Source organism: Octopus bimaculoides, chromosome 8 (genome assembly GCF_046866305.1).
Source record: "Octopus bimaculoides isolate indiv1 chromosome 8, ASM4686630v1, whole genome shotgun sequence".
In the NCBI taxonomy this organism is placed as follows: Eukaryota; Metazoa; Mollusca; class Cephalopoda; order Octopoda; family Octopodidae; genus Octopus; species Octopus bimaculoides.
The window spans coordinates 17,125,513-17,150,127 of NC_142935.1; the positions used below are offsets into that span (position 1 = coordinate 17,125,513).

The 24,615-nt window shown below is 38.8% G+C and overlaps 1 protein-coding gene across 3 annotated transcripts in view; it reads right to left on the reverse strand.

Annotated features, from left to right (window-relative positions):
* Positions 1 to 275: 275 nt before the first annotated feature.
* The window catches only part of LOC106869244 (WASH complex subunit 5), a 170,406-nt gene continuing 146,066 nt past the window's right edge, over positions 276 to 24,615 (reverse strand). For all 3 annotated transcript variants that reach the window (XM_089356151.1, XM_089356153.1, XM_089356152.1), the window contains 8 exons: positions 22,736 to 22,910; positions 20,722 to 20,801; positions 16,203 to 16,306; positions 15,226 to 15,355; positions 13,362 to 13,458; positions 9,376 to 9,532; positions 2,827 to 2,914; positions 276 to 523 (listed from right to left, as the gene is read on the reverse strand). In XM_089356151.1, coding sequence (XP_089212277.1) covers positions 461 to 523; positions 2,827 to 2,914; positions 9,376 to 9,532; positions 13,362 to 13,458; positions 15,226 to 15,355; positions 16,203 to 16,306; positions 20,722 to 20,801; positions 22,736 to 22,910 — 894 coding nt within the window. In that variant the 3' untranslated portion in view covers positions 276 to 460. The remainder of the gene's footprint in view (positions 524 to 2,826; positions 2,915 to 9,375; positions 9,533 to 13,361; positions 13,459 to 15,225; positions 15,356 to 16,202; positions 16,307 to 20,721; positions 20,802 to 22,735; positions 22,911 to 24,615) is intronic.

Sequence of the window (24,615 nt, forward strand, 5' to 3'; positions counted from 1 at the left end):
TGCCGCCTGAGAACGTTATCTTACTACCTAAATACGTAAACTCGGCTACATCCTCTAGTTCACCGGTTTCTAGTTTAATACGTTCACTGTCTACATATCACATATTAATATCTTAAAAAGTAGCTTGCTTTGGATAATATCGTCCAGGACTTAGAGTGTTTGACAATAAACTGGAATGGTTATTACTAGAATGTTTTTGATCATTGATCTGCCTTCTAAGACTGACTCAGGGTTAAACATCAACAACAGTAAGAATCAAAATAATATGGAGTCGATTTTGGGGGTTGAAAATAATATTTATTTTTTTGATGTTTGATGAAAATTTTTTTTAACAAATTTCAAAATTAACAATTAGGGAAAGTTCCGGGTATGATTGTGTATGATAGAGATAGGAATGCTGCAGTTCAAACATTGGGAATATATGACTTGTCCTAAGAATAGCAGCAGTAACACAGCAGCATCAATTTGGTAACTGGGAACGGAATTCATCAAATATATAGCCAGGTATATGGCTTTCTAGGGTCTGAAAGAAAAAAGAAAAGGAGAAAAATTGAAAATATTTAAGTTTAGCAATTAACTATGTAACATTGCATTGTTAATAATTCTTGATATTTAAAATATTACACTTTTGTGGGGAAGAAAATGACCAAATTGAAAGACTGGATCAGTTCAAGGGATATTCTTCGTGTTTGAACAGAATTTCAGTATGCAAGAGACTATGATATAAAGAAGAGACTCTTGAAGGAAGCAACTAGAAGGATGTAAAATTGGTGGACAAAGTGATGAAAGGAACAAAGTGAGTTAAATAGCATGATTAATTAGGAAAAAAATTAACTTTGATGAAATGTACTTCAGATTTGTACCAGAACAGTGTACCATCAATATGCTTTTCCTTCTGAGAGAACTAAAGAAGTCACTCTACCTAGCATTCATTGATCTAAAGAAAACTTTTGACAGGGTACATGTTCTGTGGTTGAATAACCACTAAGAAAACCTGTGAGGCGACTGTTGTTATTGTTAGGCCTAACTCATCGTAAAGTAGATACCACCATGACCGATATCCAAATTACCGTGAAAAGGCTAGCCACTGGATTTGGTTAAAACGAGGCGATGAGCGATGGCTAGAATACTGAGCAAACGGGGCCTCACATCAGTGAGTGGAGGATAGTGTGTATTGATGCCATCGAGAGGTAGGCCCCGAAACAATGCACATTCGCTCCTGATAAGCTTATACAATTACTAGCTTCCAGTATACAGAGCTTTTAATTAATAGCACTTGAATGTACAAGTTGTTTGCAAAACATGTTCTTCATCATCATCATCGTTTAACGTCTGTTTTCCATGCTAGCATGGGTTGAACGATTTGACTGAGAACTGGTGAAAACCAGATGGCAACACCAGGCTCCAATCTGATTTGGCAGAGTTTCTACAGCTGGATGCACTTCCTAATGCCAACCACTCCGAGAGTATAGTTCTGTGGTTGAATAACCACTAAAAAATCCTGGCGTAGATGAATGGTTGGTTAGAACCTTAGAAGCAACATATACAGAGCTATTAGCAAATTGAGAGTGAACAATAAGTTCAACTGAGAATTTAGCATGTATGAAAGTGTTCATGAGGGTTTGTTTCCCAGTCCCGCCTGTTTTATCAATTTTCTAGGCCATAATAGTTTAAGACCAGCTGTTCATGGAAACATCTATATGCCTAAGACTTAGTTCTCATATCTAAATCTTTTGAAGAGAAAAAATCCAAATGTAGAGGAAAATCCTGGAATTAGGAATTCTCAAAATTAAACCTAGCCAAAACAAAAGCTTCAGTTATCAAGATGGAAGACAAGACTTTACTGCCATCCAGGATGGGACATTATTAATTAACCACAGTCAGCACATACAGTGCGATACAGATTTGACTCACTAGTTTAGCTGTGTCCAAATCAATATACCTTATGTGTATATATATAAATATATAAATGGTTATACACAACTAATCTCTCTGGAGATCTAAGAAAGTTAAGAACTAGTTAGATCTAGTCTACATTCTCAGCCTACAGCGAGATAAAGGTAATGTACCTATTGGTTTCCTGTTTCAAAGTAAGATGAATAAATCATATAAATATATTCTCTTATCACCATATTTCTGCATTATTTACATTATTTACATTCAATGGATATTTGTCCTCATCTTGTTTGTTGTTAACATGTTTCGGCTGATATACCCTCCAGCTTTTTCAGGTGTCTTGGGGAAATTTCGAATTTGGGTTCTCATTTCTAATGTTTTTTTTCTTCAATGTTATTATTGTTATTATTATCATCATCATTATTATTATTATTATTATTATTATTATTATTGTTGTTGTTCAGATCACTGCTTGGAATCGAACTCAGAATCTTGGGGTTAGTAGCCCGTGCTCTTAACCACTACGCCATATGCTCGTTGAATGTAAATAATGCACATAATTCCTCATCTCTTAAATACAGAACTGCACCATATTTCAGTTGAAATATACTACTTAGCTCTAATTAATTTTGATAATAATGAAGAATTTTGTACAATCATTATTAAGCTAGTGTTCAAAATTTGAATTAATATGAAATTTGTAATCAGAGAGTGAGAGACAGTCATGGGAAGGTTGGTAGCATGTCATTTTTATCAGAGAGTTAGGGATAGTCATGGGTAGGTTGGTAGCACAGAAATAATGGTGACTGAATATTTTATAAGCAAATAAATACAATCAAGCTGCCATTCTTGCCCTCCTCTTTATATTTTTAAAGTTTTCTTATTTTGACATCATTTGGACTTAGAAATAAGTGCATAAAAAGCTCTCACCTTTCGTGTCAGGCCTCCATAGTAAAGGAAGTCTTCAACAAAAACTAAAGCATTGAGAACATCGTTTGATACATCGTGGTTTTTGGTGCTGAAGGAAAATATCAAATTATTGGATAAATCTATAACAACACTGTTAAGAGTAAAACAACAACAACAAAGAGAATATAAAAAAAACTATATAATCAAACAATTGGTATGCTAGTAACAAATTAATATTCTGTGAATGAGATATGGTCTGTATGTTGATAACAGGATTGACTCAGCCAGTGACCAAGTGGTGGTTTAAAGAAGGGAAACAGATTAAGACTACCATCCAACAACAGATAAAGTTCCTGAGTTCCTGTACAGTTGCCCCAAATCAATCATAGCATCAGAATTTTTACAGTTTCTTCCAATTAGAATCTGACAATTCAGTTATGTTTAATAATATACAAAGGAGGGGGAGAAGAACCATGCTGCACTCTGTTGTTATAGAAACATTTCTCTACAAAAATGTCACAACACCTTTCAAATCTCATCATCTTCAAAAGAATTCTACTCTGTTGTTAAAGCAGCAACATAAAGATTAGTTATTACTTTTTTGATTATTTTTGTCTTTTTAGAACCTAAAACTTGTTAGCTGGAATCTACTTCAGCTTGAATCCATTCCTTGTACCTACATTTCTGTTTTCACACCAGTATTATTAGTTAAAAGGCGGCGAGCTGGTAGAGTCGTTAGTACGCTGGACGAAATGCTTAGCAGTATTTCACCCATTGATATGTTCTGAGTTCAAATTCCACCAAGGTCAACTTTGCTTTCATCCTATCGGGGTCGATAAATTAAGTACCAGTGAAATTCTGGGGTCAATGTAATTGACTAGTCCCCTCCCACAAAACTTCGGGCCTTGTGCCTATAATAGAGAGGATTATTACCATTAGTCATTATTATTATCATTATTATTATCATTATTATTATCATTATTATTATTATTATCATTATTATTATCATTATTATTATTATTATTAATTATTATTATTATTATTATTAATTATTATTATTATTATTAAGGTGGCAAGCTGGCAGAATCGTTAGCATGCTGGGCAAAATGCTTAGCGGCATTTTGTCTGTCTGTATGTTCAAATTCCACCAAGGTTGACTTTGCCTTTCATCCACTTGGTGTTGATAAATTAAGTACCAGTTGAGTACTGGAGTTGATGTAATTGACTCATCTTTGTCCCCAAAATGTCTGCTCTTGTGGCAAAATTTGAAACCATTATTATTATTATTATTATTATTATTATTATTAAGGTAGTGAGCTGGCAGAATCGTTAGCATGCTGGGTGAAATACTGAGTGGCATTTTGTCTATCTTCATGTTCAAATTTCACTGAGGTCAACTTTGCCTTTCAACCTCTTGGGGGTCAATAAATCAAGTACCAGTTAAGTACTGTGGTTGATGTAATTGACTTAATCCCCACCCCCAATTTCAGGCCTTGTGCCTATAGCATAAAGGATTATTATTATTATTACTATTATTATTATAATTATTATTAAGGCGGAGAGCTGGCAGAATTGTTAGCATGTTGGGCAAAATGCTTAGCAGCATTTCATCTGTCTTTATGTTCTGAGTTCAAATTCTGCCAAGGTTGACTTTACCTTTAATCCTTTCAGAGTTGATAAATTAAGTACCAGTGAATCACCAGGGTTGATGTAATTCACTGGTACCCTCTCCACAAAAATTTCAGGCCTTGTGCCTTTAGTACAAAGGATTATCATTATTACTATTCATCATCATCATCGTTTAACGTCCGCTTTCCATGCTAGCATGGGTTGGACGATTTGACTGAGGACTGGTGAAACCGGATGGCAACACCAGGCTCCAGTCCGATTTGGCAGAGTTTCTACAGCTGGATGCCCTTCCTAACGCCAACCACTCAGAGAGTGTAGTGGGTGCTTTTACGTGTCACCTGCACGAAAACGGCCACGCTCGAAATGGTGTCTTTTATGTGCCACCCGCACAAGCCAGTCCAGGGGCACCGGCAACGATCTCGCTCGAAAATCCTACAGGAGCCAGTCAGGCGGTACTGGCAACGGCCACGCTCAAAATGGTGCATCTCATGTGCCACCCGCACAAGAACCAGTCCAGGGGCACTGGCAACGATCTTACTTGGCTTGCCGGTCTTCTCACGCACAGCCCATTTCCAAAGGTCTCGGTCCGTAGTCATCGCCTCGGTGAGGCCCAATGTACGAAGGTCTTGCCTCACCACCTCAGCCCAGGTCTTCCTGGGCCTACCTCTTCCACGGGTTCCCTCAACTGTTAGGGTGTGGCACTTTTTCACGCAGCTATCCTCCTCCATTCTCACCACATGTCCATACCAGCGCAATCGTCTCTCTTGCACGCCACAACTGATGCTTCTAATGTTCAGCTTTTCTCTCAAGATACTTACACTCTGACGGGTATTCACATTGACATTACACATCCAACGGAGCATACTGGCTTCATTCCTTGCGAGCTTACGTATGTCCTCAGCAGTTACAGCCCATGTTTCACTGCCATGTAGCATGGTTGTTCGTACGCATGCGTCATACAGTCTGCCTTTTACTCTGAGTGAGAGTCCCTTTGTCGCCAGCAGGGGTAAGAGCTCTCTAAACTTTGCCCAGGCTATTCTTATTCTAGCAGCTACACTTTCAGCGCACCCACCCCCACTACTAACTTGGTCGCCCAGATAGCGGAAGCTATCGACTACCTCTAGTTTTTCACCCTGGAATGAGATAGAAGTTGTTTCCTGTTTGTTTGCAGTCTTTATTGCACCTGAACATCTGCCACAAACAAAAACTAGCTTGCTAGTTAACCTGCCTTTGATGTTGCTGCACCTCTTATGTGTCCATAGCTTGCACCGGGTACATCTTATAGAGTTACTACCTACTCCTTTTCTACATACTGAGCAGGGCCATCTACCTGAAGGGGTTTGTGTTTTATCTACCTTCCTACTTATTAGGATTTTGGTTTTAGCTAGGTTGACTCTAAGGCCCTTCAATTCTAGACCTTGCTTCCACACCTGAAACTTCTCCTCTAGTTCTGATAGTGACTCCGCAATTAGGGCAAGGTCATCAGCATAGAGGAGCTCCCAGGGGCAACCTGTCTTGAACTCCTCTGTGATTGCCTGGAGGACTATGGTAAATAATAGGGGGCTGAGGACGGAACCTTGGTGGACCCCTACCTCTACCCGGAATTCATTGCTGTACTCATTTCCAACCCTCACCTTACTGGCAGCATCTCTGTACATGGCTCGCACAGCTCTCACTAACCATTCTTCTATCCCAAGTTTCCTCATTGACCACCAGATAAGGGATCGGGGGACCCTGTCAAAGGCTTTCTCCATGTCAACGAAAGCCAGGTACAGAGGTTTATCCTTAGCTAGGTATTTCTCCTGCAACTGTCTCACTAGGAATAAGGCATCAGTAGTGCTTTTACCTGGCACGAACCCAAACTGCATCTCATCTAAATTGATTCGCTCCCTAATTAGTTGGGCTATGACCCTCTCTGTAACTTTCATAACCTGATCTAACAGCTTGATGCCTCTGTAATTATTTGTATCTAAAGCGTCCCCTTTACCTTTGTAGCAGTTGACTATGATGCTGCTACACCAGTCATAGGGTATGACTCCTTCGTGTATCACCTGGTTCGTAATACGGGTGACTAGGCTATAGCCAACACTGCCAGATATTTTGAGCATCTCTGCAGTGATTCCTGATGGGCCGGGGGCTTTCCCGGTCTTCATACTCTTAATTGCTTTATCTACCCTGGTACTATCAACTCGGATAGCTGGTCCCTCTATTGGGTCGACATAAGGCAGGCTCTCTTTCTCCCATTCATTCTCTTTATTAAGCAATCTATCGTAGTGGCATCTCCAGACCTCTTTCTTTGCATCCTCATTTAATGCAAGCGTACCATCATCCATGCGAACACATTTCTCTCCTACAACATCACTATTCTCTCTCCTACACTGTCTTGCAACACGAAATACCTCGAGTCTTTGGTCCTCACGGCGCAGAACATTGGCAAATCTTTCCTTATCTGCTTCCCCTCTGGCTAAATAAACCTGTCGCCTAGCCTCCCTTCTGGCACATTGGTACAATTCCCTGCTACCACCGTTCTTCCAGTCCTTCCAAGCCTGTTTCTTTTGTCTAATAGCCCTGTCTACCTCCTTGTTCCACCACCACTATTATTATTATTATTATTATTATTATTATTATTATTGTTGTTATTTAAGGTGGAGAGCTAGCAGAATCATTAGCACACTAGGCGAGATGCTTAGCGGTATTTTGTCTGCTGCTACGTTTTGAGTTCAAATTTTGCTGAGGATGACTTTGCCTTCCATCCTTTCGGGGTCGATAAATCAAGTACCAGTTACATACTGAGGTCAATGTAATTGACTTAATCCCTTCCCCCAAATTTGAAGCCTTGTGCTTCCCATAGAAAGGATTATTATTATCATTATTATTATTATTATTATTATCATCATCATTAAGGCATTGAGCTGGCAGAATCATTGGGATGTCAAACAAAGTGCTTACTGACATTTCTTCTGGCTCTTTTACTCCTTGTAAAAAGTTGACTTTGTCTTTTGTCCTTTTGGCATTGATAAAGTAAGTACCAGTTGAGCACGGAGACTGATATAATTGACTTAACATGTCTCTTCAAAATTGCTGGCCTTGTGCCAAAATTTGAAAGAATCATTATTATTATTATCAGATTTTCTTTTTTTTCAATTTTGTTTCCATTTCTTGCCGAGTGTCTTCTTGACACCAAGGACAAAGAAAGTCTTTCATAAATATCATCATCATCATCATCGTATAACGTCCGCTTTCCATGCTAGCATGGGTTGGACGATTTGACTGAGTACTGGTGAAACCAGATGGCTACACCAGGCTCCAATCTAATTTGGCAGAGTTTCTACAGCTGGATGCCCTTCCTAACGCCCCTTGAAAATTGCTAGTTTTGAGCCTAAATCAGAAACATCATCATCATCATCATCATCGTTTAACGTCCGCTTTCCATGCTAGCATGGGTTGGACGATTTGACTGAGGACTGGTGAAACCGGATGGCAACACCAGGCTCCAATCTAATTTGGCAGAGTTTCTACAGCTGGATGCCCTTCCTAACGCCAACCACTCAGAGAGTGTAGTGGGTGCTTTTACGTGTCACCCGCACGAACCATTATTATTATTATTATTATTATTATTATTAAGGTGGTGAGCTGGCAGAATCGTTAGCACACCAGGTGAAATGCTTAGCAGTATTTCGTCAGCACATGACCTTGCAGTCGGTCTTAGTGAGAATTTTCTTCAGGTTAAGTAGCCCACCCTGCTCAAAAGGTCCTTGAATAAGGCTTGCTTAAGGATGATGAATGAAGCACTTGTGTTTCCAGAGGTGAATTATTCAAACCCCAAAGAAAACCTCTCAACACATTGCTATGATGTTCCTCCACTACTTCTGCTTGTGATCATAAATGCATTTATTGTCAGCCTGTAAGGGACATGCTCAACTGGTTAAAGTCAAGCAATTGACAAGCAAATCAGTGGTATTGAGCAGAATATTTGCTGTAGCCCATCTTTTATACCAAGACAAAAGAAGTACATGATAAGACTGCCAATCAGTTAAGATCAAAAACGTTGAGAGCCACTTTATTACCATTATGAAAGCAACTACTACATTTATGAGTAATAAAATGACTCGCCATGTTTCTTCATTCATACATACATACATACATACATACATACATACATTGTTGGCACTCCGACGCTTACGACGACGAGGGTTCCAGTTGATTCGATCAACAGAACAGCCTGCTTGTGAAATTAACGTGCAAGTGGCTGAGCACTCCACAGACACGTGTACCCTTAACGTAGTTCTCGGGGATATTCAGCGTGACACAGTGTGACAAGGCTGGCCCTTTGAATTACAAGTACAACAGAAACAGAAAGTAAGAGCGAGAGAAAGTTGTGGTGAAAGAGTACAGCAGGGTTCACCACCACCCCCTGCCGGAGCCTCGTGGAGCTTTAGGTGTTTTCACTCAATAAACACTCACAACGCCTGGTCAGGGAATCGAAACTGTGATCTTATGACTGCAAGTCCGCTGCCCTAACCACTGGGCCATTGAGCCTCCACATACATACATACATACATGCATACATACATACATACATACATACATACATACATACATACATACACACACACACACATATATATATATATATATTTATATATATATGTATGTATATACCCTCTTCAAAATATCCAAGATGCCGTATTGTCTGAAAATACTAGCAAATATCTCAGTATTCAGAACCATTTGATGCTAGCTTAACAAAATTGATTTAATAACATAAATGTCTTGCTGTTCATAAACAAAAACCGTTCAGTTGAAAACCCGACAAATCCAAATTTTGCAAATTTAAATTCAGTGAAAAATGTTAAAATTTTGACACTTGTTGAAAACAATTAGAAAGAAAAAAAATTAAATAAAAAAGTGACAAGTAATCAATGGTGTATATTGACTTACGTATTGATTATCTCGAACAAAGATCGTATATATTGGCCCATCAACACCATGAATAAATCAGTGTTGTCTGAATGGTATTGTTTCAATAATGTGATCACCCCAACAATAAACGGTGGGGCATCTAGGGGGTCAGCTGTCTTTTTACAAATTATAGTTCCTGGAAATATATAAAAAAAAAAAAAATAGATAAAAGGGAAAATGTAGGGAAAACATGTTAAAATGAGAACTAAGCATCAACATGCAGAGCCTTATGAAGGAGATGACAAAAGAGTGAAATATGTGGTGCCCACCACAACAGAATTGAAATCCTAAAGCCAAGATGCTTCGTAAAAAGCACTGGTGTGGGTGCTGGTGTCATGTAAAAAGTACTGGTGATAGTGCCATGTAAAAAGTAGGCAGTATACTCTGTAAAGTGGTTGGCATTAGGAAGGGTGTCCAGCAATAGAAGCCAAGTCAAGAAAGACTATGGAACCTGGTGAGACCCTTGGCCTTGCCAGTTCCTGTGAAGCTGTCTAACCTATGCCAGCATGGAAAGTGGATGACATTAAATGTTGATGATTATGATAATGAGAAACTAATAAGCAATGAGATTTAAACTACCCATCATTCAAAGAAATTTCTGAGAGTATCATTTTTACATTATTTACATTTGATGGATATTTGTCCTCATCTTGTTTGTTGTTAACACGTTTCGGCTGATATATCCTCCAGCCTTCTTCAGGTGTCTTGGGGAAATTTCGAACCTGGGTTCTCATTCCTAAGTATTTTTTTGGATGTTGTTGTTGTTGTTATTATTATTATTATTATTATTATTATTATTCAGGTCACTGCCTGGAATCGAACTTGGAATCTTGGGGTTAGTAGCCTGTGCTCTTAACCACTATGCCATATGCCCGTGGGCATATGGCGTAGTGGTTAAATGCCTTAGGAATGAGAACCCAGGTTCGAAATTTCTCCAAGAGACCTGATGAAGGCTGGAGGGTATATCAGCCAAAACGTTGAGTTAACAACAAACAAGATGAGGACAAATATCCATCTAATGTAAATAATGTACAAAATTCCTCATCTCTTAAATATAGAACTGGAGTATCATTTTGTTCTTATATTGAACATGTGTAACTAGGAGGACACTGTTTCCATGGTCCTAGACTAGGATGAAGAATGACGTATCAAGACAATGGATTTCAACTAAATATTTCCTGACTGGATAACTGTAGGCCAGTGAGGGCTGGAAAAGAAGTAGAGAGAAGCACAGGCCTGGCTGTGTGGTAAGAAGTTCGCTTCCCAACAACATGGTTCCAAGTTCAGTCCCACAACATAGCCCCTTGGACAAGTATTTTCTATTATAACCCCATGTTGATCAAAGCTTTGTTAGATAGAAACTGAATGAAGCTTATTGTGTGGGTGTGTGTATAACTGGCTTATGTATGTGTGTATGTATGTATGTATGTATGTATGTATGTATGTATATCTGAGTTTGTCCCTCTCACTACGCTTGGCAATTAGTGTTGCTTTGTTTACTAAACCCTTGAAGGAAGTGCTCCAGCATGATTGCTGTCCAGTGACTAAAACAAGTAAAAGATAAAAGAAGATACTCAACAGCAACAATAGCATGTGGTGCATAAGCAGCGAGAAACAGCAGCTAAATTCCCTCAAATCTTATCCTACTGTCTTAAAATAGGAAATAGATGCTGGAAAATATAGTCCTGGGTACATAAAAAAAGTGGGGATAGTCAAGATTATAAGTTTGCTCCATCAGGGTACACCTAGGGTTAAGCAACAGTATCAGCCTGAAAACTCTGCAACAAATTAATGGATTGTTCACCAGCACAAGAATAACAATTTATATATTTGAATTGTCGTAGATAAATTATTTTCAAAGAAATTAACAGGTTTAGGTTTATTAACTCCCTTGTTTCTCTTTATCAATTTTCTGATTATCTTCATGGATCCAATTCCTACATATAAAACACAAATCACTTGACCTTCAAGAAATACGAAGGAAATCTAACTCAAGTTGCACCTTAATCTCTTAAACGAAGAAAGGACACATCATATGTATTCTTTGAGATAACCCTTTAGAAAATGGGATTATTACAATTAGAAAGCTTTTGATTGTAGGTCTGCTTAATCAAGGCTGAGCCAAGGCTATACAACAACTGTTATTTTAACTGCTGTTATCTAAGTTATAACATAAGCTAACATATGAACATTATCAGGGTATGTTGTAAGAGTAGTTCACTTGAAGAGATGAACAAAACACACCTTGTTACATGCATAGGTCTACTAAGCCAGTGTTGAGCAAGACCTGAAAAGCACCTGTCTTGAATTCTAACATGATTCCGTAAGTTCTACAAAGTATATTTAAATGTAAGAATGGTTCACCTGAAGATCATCAAAAAATGAACTAGTTGAAATGTGGGGAGTAAAAAAAAATACACAAAAGATAAACTTAAAATTGTAGAGTCCCAAATCCAAAGTTCAGTTTATTATGTCAAGTACCACCACAATTCTTAAAAGAAATCAAACAGTATAGGGATGAAGTACCAAGCTGCCATTAGCCGTGAATTATCTACCTTTGATCATTCTGTGGCAAAAATTTTGCTCTAAAGCAGGCATGGATAACCTGTTCCAAGGAGTGGGCTGTACAAGACATGACCCAAACTCAAGCAGTTTGCGCAATAATAAAAACAAAATCTATGATAATTTGTCATTAGGAATGCCAGTCAAGAAGACCTGCAAGATGCAGTTTGTCCACAACTGCTTTAAGGTGAGGAATTTCAAATAGTATTTTCCTCTCTCTGCCTATCTGATCTACTGTAGTGGCTTCTGTTCTTTGGGTCTAGTTAGGCTCAAGCCAACTCTATTCAAGCATTTCTATCCTACTTGTCTCTCTTCTCCCTCATCCTCCCCATTATTTTCAACCCTTCTTCCTCACCTCCTAATCTCTATTCTAAGTCCTTACTTGCCAGTATATTTGCCCTCAGGAATTCCCCCTTACCCATATAATTTCTGTTGTCGTTGACTTAGGAAGGTTCAAGAGGAAGATCAATAGTATCGATTTCACTTGTCTAAGAGAGCCTCTTCCTCCAGATCCAGCAAAAAATCTCCCCACAAAAAATAAATAAATAAAACAAAACAAATGCTACTGCTAATTAGAGTTAAGACTGCCTGCTTTATTGGTAAGTTACAATTCTTCAACACTCAAAAGTTACTTGAATAATTCAGTTTCTTCTATTAATATAACACTTAATACTTCTTAGCAGTATTCAAACTCTATAGCAGGAGTTCACAAAAAAGGAAAATACAGGCGAATTTCATGCGCAAAATTACAAAAACCTTCACATCCAAAGTTACAATCTAGTGGGTGCACACTATCCAGGAAGTTAAGAAAAACTGTTTTAAATTAAAATTTTTCTTCTGGAAATCCCACCCACCACCAAAACCATTGATTATGTTGTTATATTGTTGGCACTCCATCGCTTACGACGTCGAGGGTTCCAGTTGATCCGATCAACAGAACAGCCTGCTCGTGAAATTAACGTGCAAGTGGCTGAGCACTCCACAGACACGTGTACCCTTAACATAGTTCTCAGGGATATTCAGCATGACACAGTGTGACAAGGCTGACCCTTTGAAATACAGGTACAACAGAAACAGGAAGTAAGGGTGAGAGAAAGTTGTGGTGAAAGAGTACAGCAGGGTTCGCCACCATCCCCTGCCGGAGCCTCGTGGAGCTTTAGGTGTTTTCGCTCAATAAACACTCACAACACCCGGTCTGGGAATCGAAACCGCGATCCTATGACCGCGAGTCCGCTGCCCTAACCACTGGGCCAATTGCGCCTCCACTATGTTGTTATATATATATCAAACTTTTTAGTAACAATATTATTTCACGCTATAATTATCTCCCATTAATGATGCAGTCATCTCGCCAAAAATCAAGTTTTTTTTTTCTGTTAAATATAAAAAACGGGTTAACTTACCTACTGATTTATTGTAGGTGAGTTTTGGAAGATGGGATATGACCAAAAGGAAGGTGAACAGGGGGAAACAAGTGACTCGTTTTGTTGTAATATAAATCTGTAAAGAAAAAAAAAATATTAGGAATATTTTCTTGTGTTACTACAAGAGAGATGGATGAGGGTATACTGTGAAAACGTGACAATATTAGGGTGAGGTAGAGTGGCAAGCAGACAGAATCATTAGCATGTTGCCTTTATGTTCTGAGTTCAAATGCCAACAGGGCCAATTTTGCCTTTCGTCCTTTTGGGATCAATAAAATATGTACCAGTTGAGCACTGGGGCCAATCTAATCAACTTAACCCCTCCTCTGAAATTTCTGGCCTTGTGCAAAACTTTGAAACCCATATTAGGGTGAGTGGAGGCTTACACTGAAATTGGACAAAAAACAAAAAAACAAACGAAAGTGATGGTATTTACCTGTACACATGTGTGACAGTGTCTCAGAGATTAGGATTGTCTGTCAACATGCTACCTTGCAAGGAACTAAAAGAGCCTTCACATAGATGCACACACACACACACACACACACACACACACACACACACACACAGAGTGTAGGCCCATTCATGCACACACAGTGGGCCCATGACCACCACCCTCTAAAAACAGAAATAATTGCTAATTTAGGTATAGTGATGACACATTTTTGCCAAGTGTACATTTGTTCAAATTAGATACTAAACATTCAACTGGTATTATATTTCTGAGTCAATAATGGAGTATCTATGCAGTTGCTCATTCTGCTAGAAATAATAAGCAAGTTACGGTTAACCATTTTAAACAAAGAAGAACCCATTAAGCAATATAGTTTGATACACAAAAAAGATTTGGTAGTCATGACAAGAGCACCTTTACTTACAGGTCTGTTTGATCAGGGCAGACCTGGGGCTAAAAAATAGCAACAACAACAACAACAGCAACAGCAAATACTCTATTTTACAGGATGAAAGACAAAGTTGATCTTGGTAGGATCTGAACTCAGAAAGTAAAGGGCGGGAACTAAATATTGCAATGAAATTAGTCTGGCTCTCTATTACTTCAGCCACTACAAGAGAAATAACTTAACAACAATACAAATAACAGGTGTGGACTATGTCAACACACTGAAATATACCAGGTGTGGACTATGTCAGCACACTGAAATATACCAGGTGTGGACTATGTCAGCACACTGAAATATACCAGGTGTGGATTATGTCAACACACTGAAATATACCAGGTGTGGACTATGTCAGCACACTGAAATATACCAGGTGTGGACTATGTCAACACACTGAAATATACCAGGTGTGGACTATGTCAACACACTGAAATATACCAGGAGTGGACTATGTCAACACACTGAAATATACCAGGTGTGGACTATGTCAGCACACTGAAATATACCAGGTGTGGACTATGTCAACAAACTGAAATATACCAGGTGTGGACTATGTCAACACACTGAAATATACCAGGTGTGGACTATGTCAGCACACTGAAATATACCAGGTGTGGACTATGTCAACACACTGAAATATACCAGGTGTGGACTATGTCAACACACTGAAATATACCAGGTGTGGACTATGTCAACACACTGAAATATACCAGGTGTGGACTATGTCAGCACACTGAAATATACCAGGTGTGGACTATGTCAACACACTGAAATATACCAGGTGTGGACTATGTCAACACACTGAAATATATAGGGAGGTTGATATGATTAAGGCAGAAACTCAGGATGGTCATAGTCTAATGAGAGAAATCAAAATAAGAATTTAAAAAAAAAACAGTTGTTTGCTAAATATGAAGTGTATAAAGAAATGCAAAGATTCTTACCTTCAACAGAGGATTATGGTTGCCAGCAGCTTCAAGATATGATGATAGCTGGTACATAAGAGGGTTTTCTTCATCAGGATAAGGCAATGATGGATCTTGATAGTGTCTTTGAATATCTGCTAGCAATGCACTGTATGGAAGAACAACGAGGAAGAGATTTAACAACAGAACTTACACAGATTCATATATTTGGATGTTTCATCACATACAAAAGCATTTGGTTATTAACTGGAGTCACATCAACACTGGCACAATTTTACATTCACTTTCTGTTCTGGCATGGGTAGGATGGGTCGTCATAGCCTACTTGGCTTTTATTTGGAGTTACTTCCCTCCTAGATAAGATCACAAGCTGTTTGCAAATTTCATTTTTGGTTTGGTTTCTACACCCAGATACCCATACAGTCACCAATCACATTACAGAACATACTGGGTACATTTTATCATGGCATCAGCACTAGAGAGAGATTCCAAGTTCTCAACAAGGTTAAAGAGTTCTTTCAACCCTATGTTGACTCTGCTTTGCCAAATACTTTAAAAGGCCTAACTCAAGCATGACCCTTCATAACTTTTCTCCAAGTTATACTCTCAAATGGATTTAAGTTCAACACAACAAAGCTTATAATGCATAATACAATTATTAGTTTGCAGATTAACATGATAAGCTTTGCATTCTAAGCCAAGCAAAATCTGCAGTTTAGATAGAAAAATTCCCCCCTCCTGGGGTTAAAATGAAACAGTCTTAAAAGTTGTGCTGGTTTTAGACAAAAGCTAAACAAGTTACATTTTGGACACAATCCACAGGGATCTCAAAATAATTAAAATACACATATACATTCAATTTTTGTGTAACTTTCTGGTGTGATTTGGATGTCTCCAAGCTTTTTATAGCTTAAGTCTTCACCAAGTCTAAATATGGTACAGTATAAAAGTAAGATGTTGTAATAAAAATTATTTGTGGAAGAAGTGACACTTACTTGTTCATAGTTTGTAAAGCACTGGCTAAAATCTTGGAGTCAAACTTACAGGAATTATTCAACTCATTTGCTATTTGTCTCCGTAAGAGTTGCATTTGTCCAACCTAAAGAAAATCAAGTAAACAATAATAATAATAATAATGAAGATGCTGATGATGGCCAAAAGTTTTTACACAAGGCCAGCAATTTTTGAGAGAAGGGAGCATATTGATGACATTGACCCCCAGTACTTGATTAGTACATTATTTATTGACCCTGCAGAGGAGAAAGGCAAAGTTGACCTCAGTGGGATTTGAACTCAGAATGTAAAGAGTCAGGTAAGACATTTTTCTTCTGCTCTAACAGTTCTGCCAAATAGCAATGATGATGATAATGATTTCCAATATAGACACAATGCCAATAATTTTGAGGGGTGGGCATAAGTCTATAAATCAATCCCAGTATTTAACTGGTACATTGCTTTATCATCCTCAGAGAAATGGAAGGCAAAAACTGACCTCAGAAAGCAAAGGAACAGGGGGACATAACCAAATACCATAAGAGAAATAGCATTAGTCTCTTACACAGGAACAGATCCACAAATTTGGGAATGGGTATAGATGATAAGATCAACCTCAGTACCAGATAGGTACCTTATTTTGTTGACTCTGGAAGGACAAAAGGTAAAGCTGACTTCAGTGGCATTTGAAATCAAAATGTAGAGGGCTGCAACTAAATACTGCAATCAATTCTGCTATTCTGACAACCTTATGCAAATAAATAATAGTAATAAGGAAATAATAATGACATGTAATAATTTATTACACAGGTAGAAGGGGAAGAGAGTAACCAACTGAATCAATAATGAGTTAATTTATGAAAGCCAAAGGGATAGCAATAACTGACATTGATGTAGATTTTGATCCAATATAAACCTGGTACTTATTCAACCGTTCTTGAGAGACTTGAGATCAGAAAACTGAGAGAGACAGTGAAATACATTTAACCTCTAGGAGATCTATTTTTTTGGCACCATCTCCTCTACACAATAATTATTTGTAATATATCCCTCTAGGCTTCAGAAGGCAGCTATGTATCTCATATACAGAACACAAGACAGTTTTATTAGACAGTGAATCACAAAATACGTTACTAAGCTGGAACTATTCCTTGCTACAGTAAAATGTTGAAAGTTTGGCTGCCATAATTCCCTATCTAAAGTCATTCCTCAGGACACAATTGAAGAAAACCCAACAACAAGGACTAGACAGGCCTAAACACTAACCCTTCTGTATCTGATGTAAGACGTATGTTGGTGGTAACTGCTGTCAGGTTATTTAGAATGACACCACAACTAGCTGTGCTAATAATGGGATGATGACGATGACTCAACTTTAAATACTAACATGGGTGGGGTTTTGTATTTAAAATTTGTACATTTGTATGCTATTAAAGCTAGATGTTCTTCCTATAGTCAACCACTAAACTGAATTTAATACTAGAACCTAGCTTTAGTCAAGCAGAGTTATGTACCTTGACTAAGGGTTATAATGACTTCTGTAGGATTCGAAATCAGTAATGGTCTAACAGCTCCACAGACATACTAACGATATTTTGGTCAATATTATTATTGTTTTAGCATTCATTTTTTTACCCTTGTTGGCAAGGGTGAGATGAAGTTTTTAGTAGTAGTAGTAGCATGCTGTGGCTACTGCCACTACCAATGTCTAACACCCCCTTTTCCATGGTTGCATGGGTGAGCTGGAGTTTATTGTGGCAATTTTTCTAGGGCTGGATACCCTTCCTATCACAAGCCTTCACCTGTTTCCAAGTAAGCTAATACTTCTTCATGGCCAGGTATGCTCTCACAGAATAGTAGAAATGAATGAGACACTGCTTGTATGATGAAACAATCATTTACAACTATTATCTGATGTCAAGACAAGGAGACACAACCACTCATATATATCATCATCATCATCATCATCATCATCGTTTAACGTCCGCTTTCCATGCTAGCATGGGTTGGACGATTTGACTGAGGACTGGTGAAACCGGATGGCAACACCAGGCTCCAATCTAATTTGGCAGAGTTTCTACAGCTGGATGCCCTTCCTAACGCCAACCACTCAGAGAGTGTAGTGGGTGCTTTTACGTGTCACCCGCACGAAAACGGCCACGCTCGAAATGGTGTCTTTTATGTGCCACCCGCACAAGCCAGTCCAGGGGCACTGGCAACGATCTCACTCGAAAATCCAACGGGAGTCAGTCAGGCGGTACTGGCAACGGCCACGCTCAAAATGGTGCATCTCATGTGCCACCCGCACAAGAGCCAGTCCAGGGACACTGGCAACGATCTTACTTGGCTTGCCGGGTCTTCTCACGCACAGCACATTTCCAAAGGTCTCGGTCAGTAGTCATCGCCTCGGTGAGGCCCAATGTACGAAGGTCTTGCCTCACCACCTCAGCCCAGGTCTTCCTGGGCCTACCTCTTCCATGGGTTCCCTCAACTGTTAGGGTGTGGCACTTTTTCACGCAGCTATCCTCATCCATTCTCACCACATGTCCATACCAGCGCAATCGTCTCTCTTGCACGCCACAACTGATGCTTCTAATGTTCAGCTTTTCTCTCAAGATACTTACACTCTGACGGGTATTCACATTGACATTACACATCCAACGGAGCATACTGGCTTCATTCCTTGCGAGCTTACGTATGTCCTCAGCAGTTACAGCCCATGTTTCACTGCCATGTAGCATGGCTGTTCGTACGCATGCGTCATACAGTCTGCCTTTTACTCTGAGTGAGAGTCCCTTTGTCGCCAGCAGGGGTAAGAGCTCTCTAAACTTTGCCCAGGCTATTCTTATTCTAGCAGCTACACTTTCAGTGCACCCACCCCCACTACTAACTTGGTCGCCCAGATAGCGGAAGCTATCGACTACCTCTAGTTTTTCACCCTGGAATGAGATAGAAGTTGTTTCCTGTTTGTTTACAGTGTTTATTGCACCTGAACATCTGCCACAAACAAAAACTAACTTGCTAGTTAACCTGCCTTTGATGTTGCTGCACCTCTTATGTGTCCATAGCTTGCACCGGGTACATCTTATAGAGTTACTACCTACTCCTTTTCTACATACTGAGCAGGGCCATCTACCTGAAGGGGCTTGTGTTTTATCTACCTTCCTACTTATTAGGATTTTGGTTATATATATATATATATATATATATATATATCACACACAATGGGGCTTCTTTCACTTATCGTTTACAAATCCACTCACAAAGCTTAAAATCTTTTCTGTGAGACTCAGTATCCTAAAATTTGATGTCTTTCTCTATAAATTTCAACCTCTGTGTGCTAATATGTGCTATGCCATGTTAGACTTTTGACCTGGCTATAAGGACTGAAGAGGAATTTCAGTTCAGAATATGAGGAGCTGGAACAGATATTGCAAGGCGATTCAGTTCTTTACTTTTACACCCTGAAAGAATGAAAAGCAAATTTGATCTCAGTGGGATTTGAACTCAGAGGAAAAAGAGGAGAATACCACAGGCATTCCATCTGCTGCTATAATGACTGAATTCAGTGCCTAATAACAAATCCACTCTTTCACTCTACTACATTACCTAAGCACATAAATCTAATTGTTTATTTTAAATATAACAACCAATCTGTCTGAAACTGCCTCTGGCATATCATCCCAAACCTGCTCCTGGCTCTATAACACAGATTTCCTGTTGTAAAGTGATCTAAATTAAAATCTTCCATCAACATCCTATGTTAATTTATGTTACAAACAGCAGATTAATATTGAGGAAGCTATTTCACTAGTTTATTCATTATTTTCAAAATTAATTGAACCAAAAATGCAGCGAGCTGGCAGAATAGTTAGCACGCTGGGCAAAGTGCTTAGTGGCGTTTCATCAGATTTTACATTCTGAGTTCAAATTCTACCAAGGTTGACTTTACCTTTCATCCTTTCGGAGTTGATAAAATAAGAGCAGCTGAGTACTGGGGTTGATGTAATCACCTTGTCCCTTCACCCAAAATTGCTGACCTTGTGCCAAAATTTGGAACCAAAATAAATTGAAACAAATGCAAAATATTTCAACAAAAATATGGTAGCAAAAAGATTAATACACGTCTGTTGAATCTAACTGTAACCCAGATTATATTGTTCGTTAATTAGATACTCATTTTAATATGTTGGCATTTAATACCCATTTCAAGTATTTTATACACAAGTAATTAACAGTTAAAACTTTCAATGTATACATTAACAAGTATACATTTATAAACATATCAAGACAGAAAAATAGCAACAAACCATAGGTAGGAATTGAACCAAAGAGCTCTAGCTTATTGAGAAAACATGCTACACTTATACATGGTCTTGAGATAAGACATATAACTTAGTTGAACTACTTCCAGCTCTCAAGTTGAACAGATGATAGGAAATACATTCAGCTGTAAAAACAATGACAACGGCTTCATGATAGAGAAATGATTGTCATATGTTGAATAAATAAAATATTTACCTTCAGAATTATTTCCATAAATGAAGGCCACAATTTCACTGCTTTAGTAAGAGCCTGGGAATACACTTTGTATGGTTGGTCTGTGAAGAAAAAAGAAAAAAATTATTATTATTATACTTAACTGCCACCACCACCACTGCCATCATCGTTTAACGTCCATTGTCCATGCTAGCATGGGTTGGACAGCTTGACCAGAATTGGCAAGCTGGGGAGCTGCATCAGACTCTAGAGGGAGTTGCAAGGAAGCTGTCATAGCAAATTGTGTGTCAGGGTTTAGGTCTCTGCTAATGGTTCACTCATCCATTCCTTGATGTTTTCTCCTCTTTTTTCCTTCTATGGTTCCAAGAAGAATGGTTTTTACAAGGCCACTGGATCTTGTTACATAGCCATAGCATTTCAGTTTTCTTTTCTTTACTATTAGAAGACCTTTATTGAAACCAATATGCTGTGAGATGGTTTTTGCGAATCTGTTCATTCACCATATGGTTCAAGTAGAAAACGCCTAAGATTTCTAATGCCTGTATCTTTCTCTGAATCTCTGTCATGAGAAACCATGCCTTGCTTGTTTACAGGAAGACGAGCTGTATCAGTCCAAGCATCAGTTGATTTCATTGTCCATAGTGATGTTCTTATCTCTCCACATTGGTTTGAATCTAGTCAGTACCAGTCATGGTTTGTGCAGTTCTTGCAATGATTTCAGGCTTTAATCATCAATGACTGTCCTTGGGTATTTGACCTGCTGAAATATCTCTAGTTTCTGTTTTTGTACAGAGATGTCTGTTGAGATGGCACCATTGGCATTTGTCATGAGTGCTTCTTTTTCAGAACTTACCTTTATCCACACTTAGTGGAGGCTGTGTCAAACTGAAAGACTAATTGAACCAATCCATCTATCTTATCTACCTGTCCATCAATGCTGTCAGGAATTTTTTAGATTTGTAATGTCCCTACCCCTAATATTGTGCCCACATGAGCTTCAAGAGCATTGCTCATGATCCCCTCCAGGAAGATGTTAAAAAGCGTGAAGGAGTGAAGACAATTCTGATGGACTCCTTTGGTGGCAGGGAACCACTCTCTGATGGTGCCTTATGTGAGCAGTGCACTGGTTACCTCACTCTAGAGTTATTGAATGCCATAAAATGGATTCTGCTATTCTTCATTTTACATTATTTTCCTTTCTGTGCTTCCAGTTATTTCTTCCTTTCTCTTGAGCTACATCTTATGACTGCCATACCTTTGCCTCAACATACTCCCATCTGGTCCAAGCAAGCATGGAAAAGAATTAATTAAAATGATGGTGGTGATGATGATGATGACATGGGCATTTCATATACATATATTTACTACATTTACACCCACCCACCCATATATATATATATACATACATACATACCAACAAACGTGCATAATGCCATCTTTTTTATCTTTTATTTGTTTTACTCACAGGAGTGTGGCCATGCTGGGGCACCACCTTGAAGGCTTTAGTTGAACAAATCGACCCCAATACTTATTTTTTAAGTACTGGTGCTTATTGTTGGTTACTTTTACCAAGTCAATAAATTGGGGGGACATAAAACAAACCAAGCAGTTGTCAAGCTGTGGTGGGAGACACACACACACACACACACACACACACACACACACACACACACACAAGCTTCTTTCAGTTTCCCTCTATGAAACACAACAACGTTGACTTTGTTATATATACACACACACACACATATATATATGTGACAGGTTTCTTTAAGTTTCCAGTAGCAAATCCACTCACAATGGTTTGGTCAGCGCAGGTCTACAGCAGAAGACCCTTATACAAGTTGCCCATGCAATGGGACTGAACCTGAAACCATGTGGCTGGGAAGCAAACCCTTACTACACATGACTGTGCCTATATATAGAGTTACTCAATATCACCGTCTTTGAAACTAACTGCAAGGTTTGGTAGGCACCTCCATTCAACAGTCTTTATACACCAGGCTTAAAAAGTTAACAGTTTAAAACATTCACTTACTGACAAGGCTCCTTATGGGATTCAGGGATTTTGATAGAGTTGAAATCATTTCAACGATGCCTTTATCTCGTAAGACGCTTTTGTGCAAGAGCATATTGAATTGTTGAAGTTCCTGGACTATCATAAAGGAGATGAGCCGGTCAAGTCCATTCAGACCAAAACTGCCAACAGCTTTCTGGTAAAAGTGAAACGAAATAGTCAAATGTATGAAAACATAACTTCTGATGAGATTTTGATCAAATATAATTTTCATTTATTTTTTAATGACTTTTAATGGAGGAAGGGCATCAGTAACCATGATTTTTGAGAGAGTTTCTGGCACAAGGGTGGGTAGGAAAGTGGTGGTGGACAGAAGCTGATTACAACTCAAGGGTTACTGTAGTAAGGAGCAGTGTGTAAAGCTACTGAGTTATCCTTTAACTAGGGACTTGCTTTATGTATTTACAACATTTACTCTATTATATTCTATTATTCTATTATATTACTCTATTATGTGGAGGCGCAATGGCCCAGTGGATAGGGCAGCGGACTTGCGGTCATAGGATCGCGGTTTCGATTCCCAGACCGGGCGTTGTGAGTGTTTATTGAGCGAAAACACCTAAAGCTCCATGAGGCTCCGGCAGGGGATGGTGGCGAACCCTGCTGTACTCTTTCACCATAACTTTCTCTCACTCTTACTTCCTGTTTCTGTTGTGCCTGTAATTCAAAGGATCAGCCTTGTCACGCTGAATATCCCCGAGAACTACGTTAAGGGTACACGTGTCTGTGGAATGCTCAGCCACTTGCATGTTAATTTCACGAGCAGGCTGTTCCGTTGAACGGATCAACTGGAACCTTCGACATCGTAAACGACGGAGTGCCAACAACAACAACATACTCTATTATAGGGCTTTCCTATAAGTAGGTTATCTCCCTTGGCTAGGCGGCGCTCCATGTAGATAATTAAACTTCCGGAGACTACCCACGCCATTGTTATTGTTTTACATCTTATCATGGATATAAAGCAGCTTGATGATTCAGCTATCGAAGTACTTACTGTGCCTGAGTTAAAGAAATATTTAAGATTATACGGACAGTATGTTACTGGAAGAAAGGCGGATTTGACTGAAAGGTTGAAAGGAATAAAAATTCTGTCGATGAAGAATGTCAACAAAGTAAATTCATCGGACGATAAGTCTGAAGTATCGGACGATACTTCAGACAGGAATAAGTAGAAGCTTATATCTCCTCTCGGTGAAGTATTGCCTGATCTAAAGATTTTTGTAAGTTGCCGAATTTCACAGATAATGACATAATTACCTTGTGCTACAGATGAAAGCAAAGCAACAGTTAAGGAGTGGCATATTTTACCACGACAGACACGTACACAGCATCGAATACCACGATGTGAGTGAAAGCTGCTCTCACTGTATTGTCCGGTGTCTGGTAATCCCTTCAATACCGACATCAAACCAAAAAAAGAATCCTGACCACAGAGTGTGGGTAATTATGTCAAAGGTCACTGGCAATGTGCATTCAGCTGATTGCAACTGTTAAAGCAAGTCACTGAGCATGCGTACATGTCATACAGGAGAATTCCAATCAGGGGTGGATAACAACCTTATAGGAACCCCCTATACTCTATTACTCTATATTCAGATTATGGTTTGGTGGCTTTTAACCAGAGTTGATACTGTTTTTAGTATAGTTTACATGTCTTGAAACCATAATTAATTCAAAGCAAAGTGAAAAAAAAAATGCATTAAATTTAACAAAAATCTGAATGCTAAAGGATTAAGGTGGTTTCTGACAGACTAGAATTCCAGCTGCTGGGGTGGGGTAGGGTGGGGGAGGTACCAATTGCCTTAGTTCACCCTTGTCACTGGATATATCTGCTTCAC